This window comes from Bombina bombina, chromosome 8 (assembly GCF_027579735.1).
Source record: "Bombina bombina isolate aBomBom1 chromosome 8, aBomBom1.pri, whole genome shotgun sequence".
Lineage (NCBI taxonomy): Eukaryota > Metazoa > Chordata > Amphibia > Anura > Bombinatoridae > Bombina > Bombina bombina.
The window spans coordinates 170008547-170032324 of NC_069506.1; the positions used below are offsets into that span (position 1 = coordinate 170008547).

At 38.0% G+C, this 23778-nt stretch overlaps 1 protein-coding gene across 1 annotated transcript in view; it reads right to left on the minus strand.

The window, feature by feature from the left end:
• LOC128638069 (serine/threonine-protein kinase BRSK2-like) overlaps positions 1-23778 on the minus strand; it is a 392907-nt gene that overhangs the window by 89314 nt on the left and 279815 nt on the right. The window contains exons 4-6 of the mRNA XM_053689937.1: positions 20421-20561; positions 9648-9764; positions 5770-5803 (exon numbers count right to left, since the gene is read on the minus strand). Coding sequence (XP_053545912.1) covers positions 5770-5803; positions 9648-9764; positions 20421-20561 — 292 coding nt within the window. The remainder of the gene's footprint in view (positions 1-5769; positions 5804-9647; positions 9765-20420; positions 20562-23778) is intronic.

Below are 23778 nucleotides of genomic sequence, written 5' to 3' on the forward strand. Positions count from 1 at the left end.
AAAAAAAAAAAATAACCGCCCGTATGAAGTATTAAGAAAAAAACAACAACTACCTAATAAAATTATTAACCCCTAAATCCGCAAACCCCAACATTGCAAACTACATAATACATCTATTAACCCCTACACCGCCAACACCCCACAACGCATTAAACCTAACGCACCCCAACCTAACCAAACACCCCCTAAATGAACTCCTTAATTACAATAAAAATAAACTACAGTACAATAAAAAAATAAAAAAATTACATTAGATTAATCTCATTACAAAAAATTAAAAAAGGCAAAAAATAATAAACACATTATCCAAAATAAAAAATTAAACCTAATCCCTATGAAAATAAAAAAGCCCCCCAAAATAAAAACACCCCTAAACAAATGCTAAACTACCAATAGCCCTTAAAAGGGCCTTTTGTAGGGCATTACCCTAAGTTAAACAGCTCTTTTACATTTAAAAATAAACAAAGTCCCCCCTAACAGTAACCCCCCCCCACCCACCAAACCCCCCAAAATAAAAACTAACACTAATAAACCTAATCTTCCCATTGCCCTGAAAAGGGCATTTGTATGGGCATTGCCCTTTAAAGGGCATTTAGCTCTTTTTCCAAGTGCCCAAAAAAAAAACAAAGTAAAAAAAATTTTTAATTTAAAAAAAAAAAAAACTAACACTAAAGCCCCAAATAGGTACTCACGGTTTCAGAAGTCCGACGGAGAAGGTCTTCTTACAGGCGGGTCCATCATCTTCATCCACAGCGAAGGCGGCACGGAGCGGAGGTCCGGAGCGGCCTTTCCAGATGTGACGATCATCGGCAGCGGCGGTGCGGCGGTCATCGGTGAATTCCTATTGGCTGAAATTTTCAAAATCAGCCAATAGAATGAGAGCTACTGAAATCTTATTTTCTGATTTGAACAGCCAATAGGATTTTAGTAGCTCTAATCCTATTAGCTGTTTTTAAAAATTCAGCCAATAGGAATGCAAGGTAGCCCAAATTAATTGCGGTACCTTGCATTCTTTCTTCAGTATACCATGGACGATCGGATGAAGAGGAGCCTTCATGTCACCGAGGACCACCGCCGCTGCCGAGGACCGCCGAGGATCACCACATCTGGGAAGACCGCACTGGACCTCCGCTCCGTGCCGCCTTTGCTGTGGATGAAGATGATGGACCCGTCTGGAAGAAGACCTTCTCTGCTGGACTGCTGGACCTCTGAAACCGTGAGTACCTATTTGGGGCTTTTTGGGTGTGTTTTTTAATTTTTAACTTAGGTTTTTTTTGGGCACTTGGAAAAAGAGCTGAATGCCCTTTTAAGGGCAGTGAAAAAGAGCTGAATGCCCTTTTAAGGGCAGTGAAAAAGAGCTAAATGCCCTTTTTAACGGCAATGCCCATACAAATGCCCATTTCAGGGCTATGAGTAGATTAGGTTTATTAGTGTTAGGTTTCTTTTATTTTGGGGGGTTTGGTGGGTGAGGGGGTTTACTGTTAAGGAGGACTTTGTTTATTTTTAAATGTAAAAGAGCTGTTTAACTTAGGGCAATGCCCTACAAAAAGCCCTTTTAAGGGCTATTGGTAGTTTAGCATTAGATTAGGGGGTGTTTTTTTGGGGGGGGGCTTTTATTTTCATAAGGATTAGGTTTAATTTTTTTATTTTGGATAATGTGTTTATTTTTTTCTGTAATTCTATTTTTTATTTGTTGTTGCTTGGGTTTTGGATTTACAACATATAGACTGCCCTCTGGGCAGGCTTACCAACTAGTGACAATATAAAACGTAAGACGATGTCCTAGCCTTGCAGCTGCTCATTAAGCTTCATACCCAAATCAAAGCTCAGATGAGGCCCCATACCTGCTGATGTTTCTAAAGCCAGATACCAACATCCACCTTAAGATGAGGCCCTATACCTGCATATCCTCCTAAAGCCACATACTGACATCAAAACTCAGATGATGACCTAGCCCTGCAGATGCTCTTTATGCCATATACCTATATCACACCTCATATAATGCCCTAGCCCTGAAGGTGTTATTTAAGCCACATACTGATATCAAACCTCAGATAATGACCCAGCCCTGCAACTGCTTTTTAAGTCACATACCCACATCAATCCTCAAATGAGGTCCAAGCCTTGCAGATGCTTTTTAAGCCACATACCCACATTAATCCACAGATGAGGTCCTATCCCTGCAGCTGTTTTTAAAGCCACATACTGACATCAAACCTCAGATGAGGACCTAGCCCTCACACTGCTCTTTAATCCTCATACCCACATTAACTCACAGATGAGATCATATCTCTGTAACTGCTCTTTAGGCAACATACCCATATCAAACCTCAGATGAGGGTCTAGCCATGCAGCTGCTCTTTAAGCCACATACAAACATTAACCCTCGGATGAAGGCATATCCCTGTAGATATTATTTAAGCCACATACCCACACCAAACCTCAGATGAGGGCCAAGCCCCGCAGATGCTCTTTAAACCACATACTGACATCAAACCTCAGATGAGGCCCTATCCCTGAAGCTACTCTTTAAGTCACATTCCCAACCCTCAGGAGTTAAAGCCTTGGTCCTGAAGCCCCATGATCCTCCACTTACATTATTATCTCAGGTACTATTTGTTGGGCCTGTGCATGCAAAATGATGGTTTGGCTTTCACACTGTCAGACAGACAGGCAGAAATGTGACAAGCCACGCAAAGAGGAGAGGTCACACCAAAAGTCGTATTATCCCTTGCAGCCCCCAATACACTGCATCACTGCATGCCATTGAAAACAACTCTGTGTATCATGCCAATATTACTGTCATACCTTCTAGTATTATTGATACATATCTAACTCTAGGTACCTAGAATAAAAGATCTATTTTAACACCCATATATTTGTTTGCATAGAACATTGTAGCATAGTACACACTTTTATTGTTTGCGTGTGTGGTTGTAAGTAATTCCATAGTTATTGTAATTTGACTGAGTATTTTTCATGCAACATAAAAAGAGCAAATTAAATTATTTTTTCTTGAAAAGAAAAAAAAGCTGCATCAATATAACTCAAGGCAATTCATTTTTGAAAAAAAAACTTATTAAAATGTATTGAAAGAGTCTTAAAAAGAAAACAACAAAATCTGCTAATTCTAAACTCCCCTACAAAAAAAATCCAATAGCAATTATAAGAAAAACATTTTCCTGGAAAACATTTAAAATTCCAAATCACAGGATCTGCTTGAATTACCATACGGCACAATTCAATACAATGAAAATTTCCATCCATTTAAAATTGGAATTAATATTTTAAAAGACAATGTAAATGTGAGTGCAATGTCAATACTCAGGACATCCATACCATATGCTGGTTAAAGTGATGGTAAACTTAAGCAAATTAAATGCCATATATGTAATCTTTGCCATAAAAAAAGTATATGCGTACGTTTTTTTTGTTTTTGTTTTTGTTTTTTTTAATCTATCTGTGAAAAGGGCCAAATCCATGCTTATAGTAATGTTTCTACTACAATGTTATGCCAGCCCACTAGAATTATTTTTTAATGACCATTCCAATAACCATCCAATCACTGTGTGTGTCATATGACACTCTTGAAGTCCAGTACTTTAAAAGCCCTTAGAAAGGGGGGGGGGGGAGAACTGCTCTATGTCAAAGGCTAGCCAAAAAAAGAAATGAAGTGGGGGGCGGAGGAGCAGAAGATATCCAATAGGATTATAAATCTTGTATTATAATATATATATACACTTTTTAAAAAAATAATAATTATATGGTTTTGCTTGTACACTAATATATTTTTCATTGCAACATTCTTAAAGTCTGACATTTACCATCACTTTAATCAGTGTCTTATTTTTCTGATTAACAAACTTGTGATGGATAGCCTGTATATCCTTTAGGGATGGGCGAATGTGTAAATTTTCGAATTTCCAATGTAGAACGAATGTTATTACCGAAATTCGAATTCTAAATCCGAATGTCGATAAGAACGAATATTCTTAAAAATTTGAAAATCGAATGTTATTTACAGTTTTCGAATGTCACTTTCGAATTCGAATGTTTATAATTATATCGAATGTCCACATTCGAAATTTCGAATTTAAAATTCTATTTAACAAATACTATTCAGAAGTTCAATAGTTCATGTGGTAGTGCTGGAATCTAGTAAATTGATACATAAATAGATACAAATATATCATTTCGAAAGTTTCCATATAGAATATTGCATAATTCGAATATTACATTTAAAGAAAGCATTAGAAATACTATTACAATCTAAATTCAAATTTTTCGAATTCGAATATTGCATAATTCGAATATTACATTTAAAGAAAAAGCATTAGAAATACTATTCAAATTTTTCGAAAAGAATATTTTCGAATGTAATCGTAAAATTCGAAACCGAACATTCGAAAATCGAATGTTAGAATGTTATGTAAACATTCGAAATTCGATTCGAACAAACGAATGTGTTAAAATTCGTGCCGTTTTATAAAAAAAAAATTCAGAAAGGGATAGGAAACCCAACATTTTTCTTTCATGATTCAGATCGAGCATGCAATTTTAAACAACTTTCTAATTTACTTCTATAATCAATTTTTATTTGTTCTCTTGGTATCTTTTTGTTGAAAAGCAGGGACATATGCTTAGGAGCCAGCCCATTTCTGGAGCACAATATGGCAGCAGTTTTGCAAGAATGTTATCCATTTGCAAGAGCACTATATGGCAGCACTGTTTCCTGTCATGTAGTTCTCCAGATGCCTACCTAGGTATCTCTTCAACACAGAATCTCATGGGAACAAAGCAAATTTGATCATAGAAGTAAATTGGAACCTTTTTTAAAATGGTCTGCTCTACCTGAATCATATTTTTGGGTTTCATATCCCTTTAAATGAACAATTTAGTTAAAATATTCTAGCACGCTATAACACCAAATAGCTTGCTATGCAACTTTGCAATACCTCTTGTTAAAAAAGGTTTTAACGCTAAGTTCGGTATAGCGTACACAGCCTCTGAATAGTGCATACTCTTATTGCACATGCTTTGTGTGTCACATGCATACTAACTAGAAGATTGAAAATGCTTCAAGACTGGCACCTTGCGCAGACTCCTGTGCCAATAGTGTAGTTAAAAAAAAATATTAAAGAGAGTCAACACCAGAATATTTGTTGTTTAAAAAGAGAGATAATCCCTTAATTACCAATTCCCCAGTTTTGCATAACCAACACAGTTATAATAATATACATATTATCTTTGTGATTACCTTGTATCTAAGCCTCTGCAGACTTCCCCCTTATTTCAGTACTTTTGACATACTTGCATTTTAGCCAATCATTGTTTACTCCTCGGTAAATTCACGTGCATGAGCTCAATTTTATCTATATGAAACACATGAACTAATGCCCTCTAGTGGTGAAAAACTGTCAAATGCAGAGGCAGCCTTCAAGGTCTAAGAAATTGGCATATGAACCTTCTAGGTTTAGCTTTCAACTAAGAATACCAAGAGAACAAAGCAAAATTGGTGATAAAAGTAAATTGGAAAGTTGTTTAAAATGACATGCCCTATGTGAATCATGAAAGTTTTTTTTTGACTTGACTGTTTTTTTTGTTAAGTTTTTTTCACTGAGTGAATAACGCACCACCAATATAGAACCATTGAATGAACTGTTGTTTTTTTGTCAAATAAGAGGAAAGTATACAGTATGATATGCCTGTGTATTGTTTTAGTAAGCAGGATCAGAAAAGAATGGAGAGAGGTCAGTCATCTACACTTACCTTGATCACCTCTGGACATGCATAGTGAGGAGACCTGGGCCCAAGTGAGAAAGACATGAAAGAAAGGTGAAAGAGAAAGACAGGGAAAGAATAAGGATGTTAGCTGACGGATAAAGAGAAGAATTTGTTAATTAGACAGTTTTTATTTTACCGTGCCAGTATTTCATACACACAAATACACATGCTAGGTAGGATTCATTAAGAAACTCAAATCTAATGAAGTAAAGTTAAGTGTTCTAAATAATTTTTCCATTAAAGGGACAAAGAATGGTAGATTAGAACAGCAATAAACTTAGATAATTGTGACACACCTATGTTTTTATTCTAAACACAACTATGCTTGGAACAATGATTTGTTCAATATTCGATTGAAAGATTTCCCTAAGAGTGCAGTATATCAGTTTCAATAGCCTAGATGCTCATGAGGTTGCCAAAGAGCCTCATTGGGAAGGTGAGATCACATTTCATATACATTGAGTATCGCTTTTCCTATATTTTGTAAACATTCATCAGTGTACGTTCCTGTTATTAACATCTATTACTGCATACATTGCCCAATACATGATATCTTGCACATGAACTGAGAAACTATTGCTAAGTCATTAAACCAATAGCTTAGCATGCACTGTGACTGAGCTCTGAGCAACCCGAGGGTTGCAGGTTCGATCCCTGGCAAAGCCCACTCAGCATTTCATCCTTCCGAGGTCGATAAAATGAGCAGCACCTTGAGACCCTTATGGGTGATTAGCCGCGCTTTACAAGTAACCAATACATACACACAGACATAAATACAATTAAAGCCACAACCACTTCTGAAGCATGTTTAAAACACAGTAAAGGTTTATAAGTGTAAAATATCTGTTTGTCTTTTTTGACAGAAGTCTCACTAAATAGAATAAGAGGTGGCTCGGAGACTTCATAGAAACTTAGGACTGAACAAGGACTTTTTTGGGCACATGGTGGGGAATTTTTGTCAAGCATGCTAAATTCAGGGTGTTTTTTTAGTTTTGATTAATTTATTCTGTAAGGTTTTGAAGATGTGTTCATGATGCCACAACCCTTTACTGTAGAACTTGTTCTATGTCCTAAGTGTTAAGCAATTATGAGATACATACTGCTCCACTGACTAGAGTAAAGAGTCATTTGCAACTTGAGGGTGTAATGAGGGGCTAATATAAATTTCTGTGAATTGCACGGTTTTAGAGTTGCAAAGTTTTACTGAGTTTTTCCCTCAGATTTTAGTTTTATTCAGTCTTCTCCACTGGTTTTCCAACCTGTCCTTAGGCCTCCCTAACAGGCCAGATTTTCAGGATTACCTTGGGTGCGAGAATGTAAAATAACCAAGTTTAATAATCAGCTGATTATTTCACCAGTGCACTAGTTCAGATATCCTGTGTTATCTAAAACTTCCATTTATGATTTCACCACCAGATTTGGTAAAAGGTAATTTAATTACAATCTTAGTACCTATCAGTTTGTGTGTCATGTGTGTCACCAAAGTCAGACTTTTAAAAGAGGACAGATAGTTTACTTTTGTTAAAGGGACATTATAAATTATGTATTTACTAGTCCTAAAGCCCGTTCACATGGGCCATTTTTTGCAGTACAGAGGTCCCACCCCTTGCTCTCTCTCTCCCCATCTCTTTGTGCTCTTTCTCCCCCTCTCTTTTGAGCTCATCTCTTTTGCGCTCTCTCTCCCCCTCTCTTTTGAGCTCTCTCTCTCCCCCTCTCTCTCCCCCTCTCTCTCCCCTCTCTCTCCCTCTCTCCCCCTCTTTAGTGCTCTCTCTCCCCCTCTTTAGTGCTCTCTCTCTCCCCCTCTTTAGTGCTCTCTCTCTCTCCCCTCCCTCTCTCTCTCTCTCTCTCTCTCTCTCTTTCCCCTCCCGCTCTCTCTCTTTCCCCTCCCTCTCTCTCTCTCTCTCTCTCTCTCTCTCTCTTTCCCCTCTCTCTCTCTTTCCCCTCTTTCTCTCTCTCCCCTCCTCTCTATCTCTCCCCTCCTCTCTCTCTCTCCCCCCTCTCCTCTCTCCCCCCCCCTCCTCTCTCTCTCCCCCTCTCCTCTCTCTTCCCCCCTCCTCTCTCTCTCTTCCCCCCTCCTCTCTCTCTTCCCCCTCCTCTCTCTCTTCCCCCCTCCTCTCTCTCTTCCCCCCTCCTCTCTCTCTCCCCTCCTCTCTCTCTATCTCTCCCCCTCTCTATCTCGTGACCGTGCTCGGCCACTCCCCTTCCTGATCGACCACGCCCCCTTCAGGTAATTCACGGCGGCCACGTCCCCGTTCACACCCGGTCACGCCCCCGTTCACACCGGCCACGCCCACTTCTGCCGCAGATCAGCTAGGGAGCAGGACTCAAAGACCAGGTGTGTTTGTCCTTGTGCTGTCTCTACTGCGCATGACAGCTTCGGACAAACACACTTGGCCTTTTATATAATAGGATTATATCTGTAAAAAGCTGACTAGCAAATATCACCTGAAGATATTTCCTTTAAAATGTACCCAGTATCCACATCTCATTGAAAGGGACTTTTAGTGTGAACTCAGCACTGTTGAAGCTAACTGCCTATTGCCTTTGTTTCACCATTTAGTTGACAAGACAGTGAAATTAAAAAAAAAGTAGTTGAGCTGAAGAATTTTTAAGGTAAACTATATATTCCTTTTTTACATATGTTGAGGTGATATTATCTTGTCAGCGTTTTACAGTTACACTGCATCACACTATATATATATATATATATATATATATATATATATATACACATACAGTATGTGTATGTATATGTGTGTGTATGTGTGTGTACATATATATATATGGGTGATTACATCCACCTGTGCACCCCTTCTTTGTTCTCAGTTTGTTTGGCTTTGTGAGCTCGCATGATGGTGTGGCTGTGTTAGGGACTCAGGCAATGGAAAGGACCTTGACGTGGTGCCTGAGCTTTCCCATTTGGCCAGATGCGGTGACTAACCTTTCCAGTTGTGATTTTATCTTAGCTGTGAGCTAGCTGGTGAGTGCTGGGTGTTTCTATGTGTTGTATTACTTTTTATTTGTAATCCGCCTTGTTTCTTGCACCCATTCCGGACTGGGGTTAACTGCCTGTGGCTCTGGTGACATCACAGCTTTTTTGGAGTTCTATTTAGCACCCAGGGCTGGATGTTGCTAAGTCACAGGATGTGTACCTGATCCGGTCTTGGAGTGCAGTTCCCTTCCATGTTTTGTATTTTCTATGGGTGATTACATCCACCTGTGCACCCCTTCTTTTTTCTCAGTTTGTTTGGCTTTGTGAGCTCGCATGATGGTGTGGCTGTGTTAGGGACTCAGGCAATGGAAAGGACCTTGATGTGGTGCCTGAGCTTTCCCATTTGACCAGATGCGGTGACTAACCTTTCCAGTTGTGATTTTATCTTAGCTGTGAGCTAGCTGGTGAGTGCTGGGTGTTTCTATGTGTTGTGTGTATATATATATATATATATATATATATATATATACTGTGTGTGTATATATATATATATATATATATATATATATATATATATCCTATATAATGTGTATAATGTCTGAAGAGATATAGAGCATTTCTCAGAAACTGAATGGTTATGGGTTAACTTAATAAACACAAGTGACATACAGCAGCCCTGGAGGATTCCTGTTGCATTGCATTGTTTTATGATGACAATGTAGCATGAAATTGATTTAGGTTTTTAGATCACATTGCTCTCCAGCACTACTAAAACTGGGTAATAATTCTGAAAGATCTCTCATTTTCTAATTTTTTAAAAAGAGGGGTTCCTTATATTACTGTTCTATTACATCATTCTGGCACCTTTAGAAATAACTAATGTCTTGATTTGGACTACACATATTTTTGGACATATGTTCTCTTTGCTTACCCACAGCTGGTCTCAAGTAAACTGTCGCCGACCTGCAGTGACGCCATTCCGAAATCTGCTATCCGGATGTTATTTTTTTCATCTAACAATAAATTTTCAGGTTTCAAGTCTCTGTGGCTGACCATTGATGAAAACAAAAAGAAATACAGAGAAATGAGTGGAGTAGGACATGATTACCAGCATTGTTTGCTCATTATATCAAAGTATAATCAGCTCAACGCATCTATTTACCAGAAAAATAATTAGTTAGGTAAAATACCACAATTTACATCTGTGCCTAGAAAATGAATTATCTTAAAAGAGTTTCTAGCCAGTATTACTTAGCAGCCACCAGTTTTGTATAAGGTTAAAATAAGCCTACCACAGTTCTCATTAGAGATTTTTTTTTCTCCATAGGCTGAAAACTCAGCCAAGATGCACATACTACACAGTATAAGTGCAAAGCACCCAAACATCCTGCAATTCAGGAGCTCAATCCCACCACACATGACTCATTCCCTTTTATCTCCCTTTAATACTGAACCATAGAAAGAACTAAAAACAAAAAAATACACACACTGGCTCTAATATCACAATTTAATATAAGAATCACACAAGTCATTTTTTGTAATCATTTCATGATTTCATTTTAATTTTAAAACTCAGTTTACAAAAATATGTTTATTTGTCTTTCCCAAAGGCCTTTGACTTTTTCTTGGATTATAGTACATAATATATATATATAATATATACATAAATTCAAATAATTTCTCTGTTTAGAAAATTTTCCAATACCTTAAAGTGATTGTAAAGGTAAAGGGACACTGAACCAATTTTTCTTTCTTTCATGATTCAGATAGAGCAAGCAATTTTAAGCAACTTTCTAATTTACGCCTATTATCAAGTTTTCTTCATTCTCTTGCTATCTTTATTTGAAAAGCAAGAATGTAAGTTTAGAAGCCGGCCCATTTTTGGTTCACAACCTGGGTTGTGCTTGCTGATTGGTGGTTAAATGCACCCACCATTAAACAAGTGCTGTCCAGCGGTCTAAACCAAAAATGTGCTGGCTCCTTATCTTAGATGCCTTCTTTTTCAAATAAAGATAGCAAGAGAACGAAGGAAATTTGATAATAGGAGTAAATTAGAAAGTTGCTTAAAATTGCCTGCTCTATCTGAATCATGAAAGAAAAAAATTTGGGTTTAGTATCCCTTTAAGCTATACTCTCAACAACATTTGTAATAAAAAAGCGAATAAAGAACACTTTCATTGCTTTAAATCACTGTAGATGCTAAAATATGTAAATAATCACCCTTTCATTTTCTTATACATTTCTCCATTCCTCCACCCACAACACAGTCTATTTCAGTGTAAAATGACAAATCACGCTGTAGCCAATCATAACGCACCCCCTTTGGCTCAAAATAAAATAGTGTAAGCTGTGTTTCCTTAGATACAGTTTATTATGCACTAATTATATGTCCTCAGCTTTCAATAATAATTCTTCAGTGCAGACACACTTGTGAACTCTAAAAATTCATATACTGCAGACATCCAGATCCCATATCTTTCTTCTTGTGCAAGGAATTAAAAATGTTATTTTATTTTTATGACAGGAAGTGAGTAGAAGAGAGCCATTTTGAAAACCACATAAAACGTTAATATCTAACCCCATAAAATGATATTTCTTCCTTTTTTTTTATCTAGTCAAAAAGCAATATAGATAGTTGTGGAGACATAGCTCTTGTAATGCAAGACAATACATACGGGAATAAAGATTTTTTTTCCAAAGCAAATTAACACAAAGCTAAACTTTACAAGTTAAATTCATACCATTTCTCACTTAAGTTCTTAATTTGTGCTCTTAGGTTTGGCTCCCATGTGTTCTCTGTGTATGCATACAAGTATTCCTTTTATTTTATTCACTTTCATATCCTAATATTCTTCTAGGTTTAATAATTCAGACACTCTACGAACCCACAGAGAAGGCTGGAATGCATGCTTACACTTCTTGGCTATTAAAGGGACACTATCCCCATCATAAAAGTTACCTCCATTAGCCAGATCAATATAAATACGTACTATTTGTAAATATCATTGCGTTTCATATGTTTACCTTTTCTGAGTAATCATCACCCGAAATTTAATAGAATTCCGAACCCCCGCCAGCAATAACTTCTAATCATCCAATCGAGACTGATAACCCAAGTTATCAACATGGCGGATTATCGATGCTATGCGCATGCGTGATTTTATCAAATGTCACTGGAAGAAAACATGCAAGCCGCTTATGGCTCAATGTGGAGTGAGTGAAAGGATATGCGCATGCGCGGGTAGACAAATCGATTTGCGCATGCGGACAGTGACAACATCTCAAGTTAATGAGATGCAATTATTTAAATTACTACCGTTACGTTTGTTGTATCGTGCGCCTCCCATATTTGAGGGTTGGCTGATATGACGCAATAGACGATTATTACAGATCCCCAGAAGTGTTGTCTTTGGGGACACCACCACCCTATATGGGCCTTCTTACTGCTACGTAATTACAACACCAACATCTTTGAATAGAAACATATTTACAAAATATATGACAAGGCAAAAATAAGAAAATGACAAGGCAAAAATGCTTCTAGTAAAAGTTATCATTGTTTTAGTGTTAACATTTTTCTCTGCATAGATATTCTCAGTGAACCAGCATTTTAAATACTGCAGCTGCTCAGAGCGCCAGAGTGGCTTGTATCATGTCAGCAATTAAAGGGACAGTCAACACCAGAATTTTTGTTGTTTAAAAAGAAAGATAATCCCTTTATTACCCATTCCCCAGTTTTGCATAACCAACACAGTTATAATAATACTTTTTACCTCTGTGATTATCTTGTATCTAAGCCTCTGCTGACTGACCCCTTATTTCAGTTCTTTTGACAGACATGCAGTTTAGCCAATCAGTGCTCACTCCTAGGTCACTTTACGTGCATGAGCTCAATGTTATCTATATGAAACATGTGAACTAATGTCCTCTAGTGGTCAAAATGTATTCAGATTAGAGGCAGTCTTCAAGGTCTAAGAAATTAGCATATGAACCTCCTAGGTTTAGCTTTCAACTAAGAATACCAAGAGAACAAAGCAAAATTGGTGATAAAAGTAAATTGGGAAGTTGTTTAAAATTGCATGCCCTATTTAAAACATGAAAGTTTTTTTGGACTTGACTGTCCCTTTAACAAATTGAGTCATAACCAGATGGTACAATTATCTTAGCCTCTCTAAGCAAGTGATGTGTTTAGAATGCTTGTGCATGGTTAATTCTTAAATGCACTTTTGAAACAGCTATAGTTTTTATTAGAAGCATTTTTGCTAATACATGTAAATTACAAAAATGCTTCTATTTAAAACTAAAATGCATCCATGTGGATTCCAATTTTGGCTGGAATGCCCCTTTAATTAGTGTAAAAATAAAATGTTATGGTTATCTGTTTACAGAGATCAGAGTTGTGAATATGAAAAATGCATACACAAGGAAAACTCTTAATAGCACATGTACTAGGAGAAACCAACTTCCTGCTACAATCCTCTAGATTTGGCTTTAATATACACTCCCAATGAGTCAAAAAAGGTGACCTTATGAAGCTTATTCACATATCTTAAAAATTACAAAAAAATGAATCCAGTTTCGAACTGAAACGGCCATTATAGTGGAAAATGACATGCTCTCATTCGTTTAGCATTTAGCACTAACGAACCTGCAGGTCTATGTGTGTCTTGCAAAGGGGTTGCACATAGTTAAAGTATCAGCTGTAAGATCCACTGTTGATTGGTACACCAGTAGTTTCTGCCTGGGACTAGCAGTTCTCTGCAGCTCACGCCGGTACTTTAGCTATGTGTTTAACTTAATTGCCGTGGAGAATATGAAGCTTAGAGACTTTAATATATTAGACCTAGTTTAGGGGTATATGAAAATATTTTAAAAAGCTTAAAATGTAAATAAAGTTTTAAAGCTGTTTTTCTATCATACTGCATATGTTTTTCTTTCCTAAGATATGGTGAGTCCACAGAATCATCAATTACTAGTGGGAATATCACTCCTGGCCAGCAGGAGGAGGCAAAGAGCACAACAGCAACGCTGCTATATATGTCACTTCCCTTACCCGTAATCTCTAGTTATTCTCTTTACCTGCGGTGCAAAGAGGTGAGGTTTTGGTGCCTGATCTACAAGATTTTGTTATTTTGAAAGCAGAGTAGGTTTGCTCTGATCTTTCTAAAGGGTCTAGCCTTAGCCCATGTCAGCCTCTTCAGTAGGGCAGTGGTGACTTTTAAGCAATTGGGAACTTGTGGGGTACAATCCTCAGTGCGTTTTCCCAAAAATTTTGCTGCCTTATTTAGATAGCCTGAGTAAGTTTACTCAGTCTGTCTGTATTTCCACAGGTCCATGTGAGGGAACGCATCCTCTTAAACCAGGTGCGCTGTCCTGCTGCCGGACAGATAATTTTAAGGTAAGTGCCAATTTTATTTTTCTATTGAGCAGGGAAAGATTTGGCACTTATATAGGCTGAAATGCTGCAGGGGGACGTTTTTTCTTATTCCTGTAAGAGTGCAGGTTTTTATGGCAGTTTTTGCAGGCACTGTTAGTGTGAGGAGATTTTTATTTTTTGATGGCTCAATATGGGGTTCCGTTTTTTAACGGATTATGTACTTATTTATAAGGGTTTTTTTTTTTTTTATTCTTTTGTATTATGGATCAGGAGGCTGTGTTGTGGCCTGTTTTGATGCCCAGGTGGAACCCCCAGTACCTTTTTGTTCTTCATGTATTGAAAGAGCTTTAGCTTATAGAAATAGACTTTTTGACCCTGAGCCATCATTAGCTAAGGCGGATGCTGTTCAGGAGCCTCCTGTTTCAGATGTGCCGCAGCTTTCTCATCAAGCGTCCCAATCCTATTCATCTGCACATGCAGTGCCCTGTGTTTCCTCTCATACTCCGTCTGGAATCACTTTGCAAAATATTGCTGCCCAGGTATCTTCTGCGGTATCTGAGTCGATGTCTGCTTTTGCCATGCTGCAGGGAAAACGCAAAAGAAAATTTAAAGAAACAGTACGTAAGGTTTCTGATCCCGACGTGGCTAATCATAGTATTTCCTCTCAGAAGTCTGAGGATTAAGATTCTTCGGGTGCATCTGTGGGTGAAATTTCAGACTCGGGAAGTATAATTCCTTCTGCTGATGCTGAAGTTGTGTCCTTCAGATTTAAGCTGGAACACCTCCGCTTGTTACTTAAGGAGATTTTGGCTACCTTAAATGACTATGATACTACTATCTGCTTCTGAGATTTTTGCACGAGAATGGGAGAGACCTGGTATTCTTTTTTTCTCCATCTCCTATTTTTAAGAAGATGTTTCCTATAGCTGATTCTGCTAAGGAATCGTGGCAAACGGTTCCTAAGGTAGAAGGAGCTATTTCCATTTTGGCTAAGAGGACCACCACTATTCCCATAGAGGATAGTTGTTCTTTTAAGTATCCAATGGATAAGAAATTGGAGGCATTATGAAAGAAAATGTATGTTCACCAAGGTCTTCAATGGTAGCCTGCGGTGTGTATTGCTACTGTTACCAGTGCTGCAGCTTACTGGTTTGATGCCTTGTCTGATTCTATTTAGACTGATACTCCTCTTGAGGAAATCCAGGACAGGATTAAGGCTCTTAAATTAGCCAATTCTTTTATTATGGATGCTTCCTTACAGGTCATTAAACTGGGAGCAAAAATATCTGGTTTTGCGGTTCTAGCTCGCAGAGTCCTTTGGTTAAAATCGGATGTTTCTTCTAAGTTATTAGCTATTTCCTACAAGGGTAAGACCTTGTTTGGGCCTGGTTTGGCTGAAATAATTCCAGATATATCAGGAGGAAAGGGATCTTTTCTTCAGGATAGAAAGAATAAGCAAAAAGGACGTCAGAGTAATTTTCGTTTCTTTCGTAACTTTAGAGGTAAACCCTCCACTTCCTCTTCCAAGCAGGAACTATCCAAATCTTCCTGGAAGTATGCTTTGAAAATGTGGTAGGGGATAGTGGGAGTTAGTCAGTAGTAGATATTGTACCTATTATATAAATCAGAGTGGGTATATAATATACCAGTACTTGGTAGTCACTTATAGTAGTTATGGTACACATCTAATGTGGATTCTTAGAGAGCAGAACTAAACAACTAGGAGTACTAATTGTACAAAGAGATACACTTAGGATTATTTAGAAAAGAATACCACAAAAAAAGATATTTTTTTTAACTCCGGATGATCACATAAATGTGGAATTACTCTATTTGTTTAAAATGTTCCATTACATTCATACTTTAATATTTTATTATAGCAACTAGGAACAAACATTCACACAGAAGTAGCCTGAAAGGGTTAAAAACACTTAAACCCAGTTAAATAGGATGGATATAATAAATAGTGCTATATGTATTTAACCTGATGCCCACAGTTTTGTAATAAAAGATAAGCTAAGCCCTTACAATCCGAGGGCTATTTTACTTTTAAATAGTTATATTTTTAAGGTAAATAGTAGGCACCAGGATTCAGCAATTATATAGGTAGATAAAGATTCTGTTATTAACTCGGTAAGCAGATTAAAAGCGACAGACAGGAGAGAACTAGCTTCTCCTGCTGGACCCCTGACGCGCGTTTCACAGAACGTTTCCTCAGAAAGTATGGAAGTATGGTCAGTCTTGGAACAAGGGGATACAGTCTAAGAAGCCTGCGGCTGACTCCAAGTCAGCATGAAGGGTTGGCCCCCGATCCAGGAATGGATCCAGTAGGGGGCAGGCTTTCTCAATTTGCTCAGGCTTGGATACGAGCTGTCCCAGACCTGTGGGCCATGGAAATTGTATCTCAGGGGTACAAGATAGAATTCAAGACTTTTCCTCCCAGAAGCAGGTTTCTTCTCTCAAGATTATCTGTAGACCAGATAAAGAGAGAGGCATTTTTAAGTTGTATCAAGGAACTTTTTGCCCTGGGAGTTATAGTTCCAGTTTTGGGTCTGGGTTTTTATTCAAATCACTTTGTGGTTCCCAAGAAAGAGGGGACTTTCAGACCTATTTTAGACCTAAAATGTTTAAACAAGTTCCTCAGAATACTATTCCTATTCCATTCTTCCTTTGGTTCAAGAGGGTCAGTTTATGACAAACATAGACTTAAAGGATGCGTACCTTCATGTTTCCATTCACAAGGATCATCACAAGTTTCTAAGGTTCACTTTCTTAAACAATCATTTTAAGTTTGTGGCTCTTCCATTCAGCCTTGCCACAGCTCACAGAATTTTCTCAAAGGTCCTGGGGGCTCTTTTGGCAGTGATCCAGTCTCAGGGCATTGCAGTAGCGCCTTATCTGGATGACATTCTGGTTCAGGCGCTGTCTTTTCAACAAGCAAACTCTCATACGGAGATCTTGTTGTCTTTCCTTCGCTCCCACGGTTGAAAGGTGAATCTGGGAAAAAGTTCCCTGATTCCCATCTACAAGAGTAGTGTTTTTGGGGACCATAATAGACTCCTTATTGATGAAGATATTTCTGACAGAGGTCAGAAAAACAAAGATCTTTGACTCCTGTCTTGTCCTTCAGTCCTCTCTTCGGCCGTCAGTGGCTTTATGTATGGAGGTTATTGGTCTGATGGTAGCTTCCATGGACATCATTTTGTTTGCTCAGTTCCATCTCAGACCTCTGCAGTTATGCATGTTAAGACAATGGAACGGGGACTATGCAGATCTGTCTCCGTAAATAGTTCTGGATCAGGTGACAAGGGACTCTCTCTTCTGTGGTGGTTGTCTCAGGAACACCTTTCGCAGACCTTCCTGGGTGATCATGACCATGGATGCCAGCCTTCTAGGTTGGGGAGCTAGTTGGGGGTCATTGAACACTCAGGGTCTTTGGACTCAAGAGGAGTCAGTTCTCCCTATAAACATTCTAGAGTTGAGAACAATTTTCAATGCTCTACTGACCTGGCCTCAGTTAGCCATAGCCCGGTTTATCAGGTTCCAGTCAGACAACATAACATTGATGGCGTACATCAACCACCAGGGGGGAACTCAGAGTTCATTGGCCATGACAGAGGTGGCCTGGATAATCCAGTGGACAGAGTCTCACAACTGTTGTCTTTCTGCGATCCACATCCCAGGAGTGGATAATTGGGAGGCGGATTTTCTGAGCCATCAGACCTTTCATCCAGGGTAGTGGGAACTTCATCCGGAAGTATTTTCCAGTTTAACCCTCAATTGGGGGCAGACAGAACTGGATCTCATGGCTTCTCTGCCTAATGCCAAGCTTCTGAGGTATGGCTCGAGATCAAGGGACAATAGCAAAAGGTTGCTGCAAGGCTACATACAAAACGATGTGTCATTCAACAACAATCTTAGGTGATATGAAGAAACAACTTGCCCACTATGTATTCCGAAGGGAAAAGCAAATGATACTTACAAATTGCTATTACTGTGGCTCACCTTCCGCCCGGAGACAAGGACCTTCAGGCATTCTGTATTCCAGTGTCGGCAGAGAACCCGGATCCAACCGAGCCTACTCACAGACCCGCGACTTTTAAAATTATGAGGTCCGTTTAGAATACACTGTCTGCCGCACCATGCGCCCACATCCAATTCCTTCCAGATACGTCACCACCCACGTGGCTGAGCAATCACATGCAATACTGGATCCAATAGGGGCAAGTCAGCTATCCCTGAACACGGACTGATCTTCTGGCAATGATGCAAAGAGGAACAAAAAACAAAGAAGCGATCCGTCCATATTAAAATAAAAGTCCAAGGGTGTAGTGTGTCAGATAGGCTAGCCTATCTGACACACTACACCCTTGGATGTTGTACCATGCACTCTGTGGTTTTTTTAAACCTGTGGAAATAAAGATACTTTTATTTTAATATAGACAGGTCGCTCCTGTGTGTTTTGTTCCTCGAGGTCAAGGGATCCACAGGTTTTCTTGATAGATGCTCTTGTGGTTCCTTGGAACTTCAGTCTAGCATACATATTTCCTCAGTTCACTCTCCTGCCAAGAGTCATTGCTTGGATCAAACAGGAGAAGGCATCTGTGATTCTCATAGCCCCGGCGTGGCCTCGCAGGATCCGGTATGCAGATCTAGTGGAAATGTCTTTTCTACCTCCATGGAGGCTCCCTCTGAGGAAGAACCTTCTACTTCAGGGTCTTTTTCTTCATCCAAATCTCGTTTCTCTCAAACTGACTGCTTGGAGATTGGACGCTTGATTTTATCTAAGCGAGGGTTTTCATAGTCGGTCATTGAGACAATGATTCAGGTTGATAAGCCTGTGACAAGAAAAAATTACTATAAGATATGGCTCAAATATCTGTATTGGTGTGAATCCAGAGGCTACGCTTGGAGTAGAATCAGGATTCCTAGGATTTTATCTTTTCTCCAAGAGGGTCTGGAGAAGGGTTTGTCAGCTAGTACTCTGAAAGGTCAGATTTCTGCATTGTCTATTTTGTTGCATAAGCGTTTGGCGGATGCGCCGGATGTGCAATCTTTTTGTCAGGCCCTGGTTAGGATCAGGCCTGTGTTTAAACCCGCTACTCCTCACTGGAGTCTTAACCTTGTTCTTACAGTTTTACAATGGGCTCCGTTTGAACCTATGCATTTCTTAGATATTAAGATCTTATCTTGGATGGTTTTGTTTCTTGTTGCTCTTTCTTCTGCTCAGAGAGTTTCGGAACTCTCGGCTCTGCAGTTTGATTCTCTTTATCTTATTTTTCATTATGATAAGGTGGTTCTACATTTAAGTTAGGTTTCCTACCTAAGGTTTTAACCAAGAATATTAATTAGGAGATTGTGGTTCCTTCTTTGTGTCCTAATCCTCTTCTCCTAAGGAGCGTTTGTTGCACAACCTAGATGTTGTGCGTGCATTGAAGTTCTATCTCCAGGCAACTAAGGACCTACGTCAGTTTTCTGCTTTGTTTTTCTGGGAAGCGCAAGGGTTAGAAAGCTACAGCTACTTCTCTTTCTCTTTGGCTAAGGAGTATTATTCGTTTGGCCTATGAGACTGCTGGACAGCAACCTCCTGAGAGAATCACTGCTAATTCCACGAGGGCTGTTTCTTCCTCCTGGGCATTTAAAAATGATGCTTCTGTGGAACAGATTTGCAAAGCTGCAACTTGGTCCTCTTTACATACTTTTTCTAAGTTTTATAAATTTGATACTTTTGCCTCAGCTGGGGCTTCTTTTGGGAGAAGGGTTCTTCAAGTGGCGGTGCCTTCTGTTTAGGTCTACCTGTCTTGTCCCTTCCTTATCATCTGTGTCCTCTAGCTTGGGTATTGATTCCCACTAGTAATTGATTATTCTGTAGACTCACCATATTTTAGGAAAAAAAACATAATTTATGCTTACCTGATAAATGTATTTATTTCCGGATATGGTGAGTCCATGGCCCACCCTTTATTTAAGACAGTTATTTTTTCTAAAACCTCAGGCACCTCTACACCTTTTGTGTTCTCTTCTTTTTCCATGTTTCCTTTGGTCGAATGACTGGAGATTATGGGTAAGGGAAGTGACATATATAGCAGCTTTGCTGTGGTGCTCTTTTCCTCCTCCTGCTGGCCAGGAGTGATATTCCCACTAGAAATTGTTGATTCCGTGGACTCACCATATCCGGAAATAAATAAATTTATCAGGTAAGTATAAATTATGGGTTTTTTTTATCAAATAGTATTTTATAAACAATAACATTAACCCAATGTTCAATAATCTATTTTTTATGCTCCTGCGTTTGTAAAAAGTCTAAGTAGAATTATTCAGACTCACCATATGGAATAGCTGTGACAGAAATCAAGAGCTGATATGATTTGTCGGAAGAATTTACGAGCCTCCTTTGGAGTTAATCTGCCCTTTTTAACTAAATAGTCAAAAAGTTCTCCACCGGATACATGTTCAAGCACCAAGTATCTGAAACAAAGACAAGAACATATTGAGAATGTATCGCAAACATATTAATACTACAGCTTTCAAACTTAAAACATTGAGAAAGGAACAGCATATACTAATTTTACTGAATTTATTAATTACAGAAACATATTTTGTATTAAATTATTCATTAATACCAGGAAAATGTTTAAAATTAATAGATTACCCCCCCCCCCCCCCCAACCCAGATTTACTTCATAAACTAAAAATAATGGAGCTTTTATTATTATTATTATTATTATTATTATTATTAGACTTTAAAGGCAAATTAAATACTTGGAGATGGTAATATAAAATGATAAATCGTATATATAAAAATTACTCTGCAATAAACTTTCATTATTTATTTTGTCCCCTTTTCCTGTAATTCCATTCTAAAATTGTGAGCTTTTCAGTTGCTATTAGAAATGGAAGTGCAGGGCACTGTTATATTATGCACAGCCATTGGCTGCACACTCTAGTGACCTATTTATAACTGTCCCTAATTGGCCACAGCAGAGAAGGTAACCTAAGTTACAACATGGCAGCTCCCACTGTTTTATAGGCACTAAAACTTTATACTTTTTTTTCAGTATTTAAACAGCTAATGAAACTTTAAAAAATACATTTACATGTTATCTCAGACTAATCCTTTATTTGAATGCTTCATTCTATCTTGTATTTATTTTGTGTTTAATGTCCCTTTAATATTTTTAATATTTTTTAAAACATAAGACATGGTTATCAAAAGCTGCTATGAAAATAAATATATTATTTTATTCTATCTTAATTTAATGCTATTGTATTTTGTTTTTTAAAGTAGACACACATGAACACAGACTCACACACTGAACCAGATTACAAGTGGTGTGCTATTGTTTGTGCGAGTTGCGATCGCAATATTGCAACCGCGCTAATTTGCAAGCTTATTACAAGTTTAGAGTAAATGCGTTTGCTCGTGCAAAAACGAAATTTGCGCACGTAGTGTTAGCTAGACTAAAGCCCTTACGTAAAGGCTAAGGGTAAAAAAAATGTTTGCGAAACACAACATAAACACTTTAAAATAAAGTGTTACACTCATATATACACTGATGAAAATTATATGTGAAAAACATTGGGATGCAAAATATTCGTAACTTACTTTGGTTTTAGCGCTGTAGGTCTGACGCGGTGTTGGGTTAGCATGTGAGCAAAAAGTGTTTTTTTCATAATGCGCTCAATTGAAGTCTATGGGGCAAGTGCTGTCCCGATATCTGGAGTCCTGAAATTAGCACGCAAACTTGTAATATGAACGCAAACCCAATCGCTTTAAAACTTTACTTCTAGTGGTGTATGCGCGCGAGTGAAAGCACAAAATAGAGCGCTACTTGTAATCTGGCCCACTATCAGTAACTGATTTTTAAATATTTAATTTCTCTTTAATCCACTGTTCTCTGTGGGAATAACTATTTTTTTTATTTTTTTTAACAGGGGAAAATAACCACTTCAATATACCATATCAACATTTTTAATATTTTAAAGTTGATGAAGGGAAATCTATAATTTTTATATAGTGAGCACATTATTCTGTAGAAAAGAATGGTATCCATACAATTAAGCAGACCTCATTAAATAGGAAATCCCTATGACCCCAAACCTAATCATATCATGCACTGAGAGGTTGTTAGTAATAGTGGTAACTTCCCTAATGTACTTGGTGAAATTAATCATCATGACCTGTCTTTATTGTTGCAGATAACAGAACACAATTTAATGAGGACATAAAATAGATGGGTAGTCTATAAGTGCCTAACCTGCCCTCCATTTTGACCTAAACCAGCATAAAACATTGTTCTACTTAGCCTTAAAAAAAAAAAAAAAAAAAAAAAGATGAATAATCTTGGAAGCAGAGTTTTCTTTTCACGAGCTTCCTTAGAAAAGGAAAACCAGCAAGCTAAACCTTCATATCAGATTGTGTGACTTTCCCTATAACCTATTAACCTGTTTTGTTGATGCCAAGAAAATAAAATTAAATCCTACCCACAAAGCTTATTACATGCCAAATGTTTCTAACTCTGCCTCTAAAGCAATTACACATTTTACCAAAATAAACAGAAAATGAATGGACACAATTAAGTCTTTTATTTCATGTATTCCTATCAAATTGAACAATCTTTGAATAAATGTAGCTGATAAGACCCTCTGATTCTAATACCAAAATGTAGCTAATCCTCATTATAGATCTGTCTCCCGCATCTTAAAACTCACATCATCCTCATAATGTAGCGTCTTTAGACCTCTTTATAGAGAATACTCATTATAGAGTGTTCATGAAGACCCTTTAGTCAATAGCTCTTATATCTTGTAAAACCTTTGCCATTCAATACATATCCATTCAGCTTAACAGATCTTGCATTAGTGCTTATCATAAAGAGTTTGGCATATACGGAAGGCTCATTACTGGAGTCCATTTTTCCTTAAAAAAAATAATCAGCAAGGTAAAAAAATAAAAAGAGAACAATTTATCTTACAAGAAATCTTTTTACTTGTTAGTGTTTGATGCTATTAATAATTTAATTTGAAGTATCTCTACTGTGTTCTACATGTAGTACAAGGAAAGCACGTTCATTTAACCCTTTGGATGAATATATTGGTAGGCTAAAAATGTGCTGAAAAAAATTAGGTTTAAGAGAGTGGGTAAAAAGGGAGAGGGTTATGAGAACAATATAGTGTTAAATAAGGGCGTACTCTTTCACTGACAACATAACAAGGGTAGAAATATAACAGAATCATTACAAACTGAAACAACTAATGTGTGTCACCTTTTTAATTAAATTATCACTCAACTCAAAGGGCTACATTACGAGTGTTGCGCTAACTGTTGTGAGAGGACAATAAGGTGTTTATTGCTGCTCTTTGCACTCGTCAGCAGAGGCGTAACTAGAAACCACAGGGCCCAGGTGCAAGAATCTAAGAAGCCCCCCTACCCCCCCCCCCCCCAAAGGTGAATTTGATACATATCATTTTTTTTTTTTTACATTTAACACAGAAAACAAAAACAGAATTTATGTTTACCTGATAAATTTCTTTCTCCAACGGTGTGTCCGGTCCACGGCTTCATCCTTGTGGGATATTCTCTTCCCCTACAGGAAATGGCAAAGAGAGCACACAGCAAGAGCTGTCCATATAGCCCCCCTCTGGCTCCGCCCCCCAGTCATTCGACCGACGGTTAGGAGAAAAA